This window comes from Engraulis encrasicolus, chromosome 5, assembly GCF_034702125.1.
Source record: "Engraulis encrasicolus isolate BLACKSEA-1 chromosome 5, IST_EnEncr_1.0, whole genome shotgun sequence".
NCBI classification, from domain to species: Eukaryota; Metazoa; Chordata; class Actinopteri; order Clupeiformes; family Engraulidae; genus Engraulis; species Engraulis encrasicolus.
The window spans coordinates 40,361,617-40,365,973 of record NC_085861.1 but is presented as its reverse complement, the minus strand read 5'-3'; the positions used below and the strand labels follow the sequence as shown (position 1 = coordinate 40,365,973).

The following is a 4,357-nucleotide window of genomic DNA, read 5'->3' as shown; positions in this document are numbered from 1 at the left end:
CAATATCATGGTCCACAGCGTGATATCGCCTCTTGATCTTGGCTGAAATTCTAGCTGCAACAAGGATGGAGGGTGGCACTCCTATCTTAGCAACGAAAGTAACTTAATCAACGATTCGAGCAAAAATCCTCATCAAATGGTCTTGTGAGTAATATATATACGTTGGCAAACACATATTTGAATCATTAGAGACAGTCAAAGTTGTTCATTCCTGGAAGAGGCCCAAGCCAGTTTGTAGTCATTCTTTGTGCAAGCTCTGCTGTTACGAGATTGGTTGATTAGAAAGGAACAAATCGTGACATAGCGGCTGCCACGGGATTAACATGTGCATTTTAAAATGGGGTGTATTTAAATCAATAACGCCATATTTCTTCTCCCCCACCCCATGCATAAAGCCCATTGGATACCAATCGCCTTGATTGAACTCCCAGTTCTTCTGCATTGGCCTTTTTTTTTACTAGCCCCATAGCGACCCTGCCAAGCTAGCACAACACTTGTTGTTTCAGGCTGTATCAACAACAAAACAAAATGTGAATGTGAAGGGATAATGAAATGGTGCCAAGCTAATGAGCCACAAAGGCAACAACTCTCACACCACTTTAGCACCAATTGGTATCAAGAACCTCTTCAGTTCCAGGCTAAATGAAATGATAGCTAGCTACGTGATGATGTCATCTGTAGAAGCTTGCTATTTGACCCCTCTAACACTTCTCAAACCACACACATACTGTACAGTACACCCATCCATACATGCACACACATCCACCTATACACATGCACTCCAGTGCCTAAACGTACACGTAACTCAAAAGGCACAGGTGGAACTAACACCCGCATTTTATCCCATGCAGTAACACCACATCAAACCAGAGGCGGCGATTCTAGTGTCAGTGGGGGCCCCGAGCAAAAACCAGAAGAAATGAACGTTCGAAACAAATTGCCACTATTATGGTTTAAAGTTGAGCTGTTGTTAACGATCTAATGGCATGGGGGCCCCAAGCGGCTGCCTGCCTAGCCTGGTGACAAGATGTACCTCTGAATCAAACACACCCATACAGAGCCAGTGACTCTTAGTCTTAGTACACAAACGCACACACATAAAGAAACTACCCACATACAAAAAATTGTTCAGATGACAAACAGATTCACATTTACATTACACACCTTTCTAGCCACTCACTCACCCACTTACGGCCTGTGAGACACATGTCATCCAGTAGGTAAGGCAAGCTGTCACACACATACACATTTCCCACTGGTGACATTTGTCCAACCACGCATATAACTTAACGCTCTTACACAAACTCACGTTGCATAGAAGCATCAACTCATACAGTATGTATCGTTTAGTTGTATATGTAAAGCAAACATACACATGCAGCTGTTCAACAGTACATACACACAATATGAGCTCACACGTTTATGCTACTGTACAAATCACACATATCTCTACAAGTCTTCCAGCTGTATAGGTCACATGCATATACTCTACTACACACACACACACACACACACACACACACAGACACACACACACACACACAGCACCAACATGAATAAAACATCTATAGGCCTACACGTCTTCATATAGGTCACATAAACAGACAAGCATTCACGTTTTGGCAAAGTTCTCACATACAGTCATCAGTTACACCTGTTCAACCTTACACACACATTCAACCTCACACATGCATGCACACATGCACACACACACACACACACACAGAGACACACACACACACACACACACACACACACACACACACACACACACACACACACACACACACACACACACACTCACATTTCGGTGATGTTCTCGCTCTCCTGTGAGGCCAGCGCAGGGATGCCGGTGACGCCGGCTCGGCCCTCCAGACACTGGAGCATGGCGAAGAAGCAGGAGCAGCCCGGCGGGCACGCGCTCAGGGCCGGCCCGGCCTGGCACACCACCAGCGCCGCCACCGTCACCACCAATGCCCACACCGGGCACCGTGGGCCCAGCGTCACAGCCTGAACTCGCTTGGCCCGCCTTGGTGGTGACCTAGTAGTAGTAGTAGTAGTGGTAGTAGTAGAAGCCATCATAACTCTCAGCCTGGCCCACAACGATGCTGGTGAGCCACCAATGGGTGTAGCAGTGGTAGTGGTAGCAGTAGGAGCAACAGGAGTCATGGTAATAACCCCTCAGCCCTTAACCTCGACCCCTGGGGAGGAGGGGGTGGACGTGGGAAGGCCTAGCTGATAAATGGCAGAAGAACGGCTAATCTTGTGTGCGTGATCAGTTGGTTCTCCTCGCAGCAGCGTGGAGCCACCTTCTTCGTCTTCCACCTTCTTCTTCTTCTTCTTCTTCTTCTTCTTCTTCTTCTGGGTTCTTCTCCTCTCCGTCCCAACAGACAAATCACCAACGCAACAAAACACAAGACACCAGCGACAGTAGAAGTCGTCGCCGGTTTGTCCCACTGACTGGTCCCGCTCCTCTCTCCTCTCTCCTTCCTCAGCCAGGCAGGGAGGAACACAGAGACACAGAGACACAGAGACAGGCAGGCAGGCAGGCAGGCAGGCAGTCCGGGGGTCCTGATCCCAGGCAGGCACTGAGGTATTGAGCCGCAGTAGCAGCCGGAGCAGCAGTTAGAGCAGCAGCAGCAGCAGCAGCAGTAGTGCTGGTAGTAGCAGCAGCAGGAGTGAAGAAGGGCCCAGGGGACCAGTGGGCTGTTGCCTCCTCCACTCTCCTCCACTCTCCTCTCGCAGCCTCCCAGTCACAGGATGGGAGGGAGGGGCAAGCTAGTCCATTAGTTGACTGCTATATGTGTGTGTGTGTGTGTGTGTGTGTGTGTGTGTGTGTGTGTGTGTGTGTGTGTGTGTGTGTGTGTGTGTGTGTGTGTGTGTGTGTGTGTGTGTGTGTGTGTGTGTGTGTGTGTGTGTGTGTGTGTGTGTGTGTGTGTGTGTGTGCGTGTGTAGGAAAAAGCAGAGCAGTGGTGGTCACCAGACACCTTCAAGAGACAGGGTGGTAGGAGAGAGGGAATGACAGGAGTGAGGGGAAAAAAGAGAAAGAGAGAGATGGAGCAATGGTGAGAACGAAAGAAAGTAAAGAAAGTCAGGGGAATCAGTAGAGAGAGAGAGAGAGAGAGAGAGAGAGAGAGAGAGAGAGAGAGAGAGAGAGAGAGAGAGAGAGAGAGAGAGAGAGAGAGAGGGGGAGGGAGGGAGACAGCGGTCCATCATGCAGTGGGACATGTCCCGTCCCAGTTTTTGTGGCCAAAGCCTGGTGGACCCCAACAGCCAGGGAGGGGAGGGGTAATGGTCAACATTGGAGGAGGTGGAGGAGGAGGAGGAGGAGGAGGAGGATGAGTTTGTTTTGGAGGAAAGGTTCACTGGCAGTGAGGCCATCTGCTAGAGGCAGAGTAGAGAGAAAGAGAGAGAGAGAGAAAGAGAGAGAGAGAGAGAGAGAGAGAGAGAGAGAGAGAGAGAGAGAGAGAGAGAGAGAGAGAGAGAGAGAGAGAGAGAGAGAGAGAGAGAGAGAGAGAGAGAGAGAGAGAGAGAGAGAGAGAGAGAGAGAGAGAGAGAGAGAGCACTCCCTTTCAATAAACACTATAAAGTGCCGTGAGCATGAGGGAAGATTTAACTACGCACTACTGGCCCTGTGTAGATCTATCAAGGCGATAACATTTCAGAGTTGTAGATTTTTCTACATTATGTGCGTCCCTGTTCTGTTTGTTTGCTGTTCAGTTCATCTTGTTTGCTGTCCTGCTCATTTTGTTTGCTGTTCAGTTTCTTTTCAGTTAAGCAAGTATCTGAAAATCACACATGCACACCCACACAGGTACACATACATGTACATGAAAGCACCCACACACGCACACACACGCACACGCACACGCACACACACGCATGCGCCCACATGCATGCACGCGCTCACACACAGACAGAGAGAGAGAGACTTGTGCAAAGATTCAATTCAATCACTTCAATTCATCACCCCCAAACCCTGAGGCAATGATGTGATGTATCCTTGAAACCAGTGAGTGACACTACCAGTGACACTTCAATAATGCTCCTCCTGAAATGAACCCTCACACACATACAGTACTACAGAGACAGTCTTTCTTTCACTCTGCTGAAAAAAAATTGGCAAAGAGCTGCACAGCGGGATTCAAAATAAAAAGACGCGCACACACACTTTGAGTGTTGCACAAGCTCCTGAACGTTGGGTCTCTGAGTCACTGAGTCTGTGGAGTGGGTTGTGGCACTGAAGCTGTGGAGAGGAGCACAGCCGGCCCCATGGCCAGGAGCTCTGTGGCTCTGAGGTCGGCCCTCCCTTTCAGGAGAAATACTAGAACACCCCTCCTTCACTATCACCATCACC

At 49.1% G+C, this 4,357-nt stretch overlaps 1 protein-coding gene across 1 annotated transcript in view; it reads right to left on the bottom strand.

Moving 5' to 3' along the window:
• ntrk1 (neurotrophic tyrosine kinase, receptor, type 1) overlaps window positions 1-2,169 on the bottom strand; it is a 28,951-nt gene extending 26,782 nt beyond the window's left edge. Inside the window, exon 1 of the mRNA XM_063199899.1 lies at window positions 1,805-2,169. Within this exon, the coding sequence (XP_063055969.1) occupies window positions 1,805-2,169 (365 nt within the window). The remainder of the gene's footprint in view (window positions 1-1,804) is intronic.
• Window positions 2,170-4,357: the final 2,188 nt, after the last annotated feature.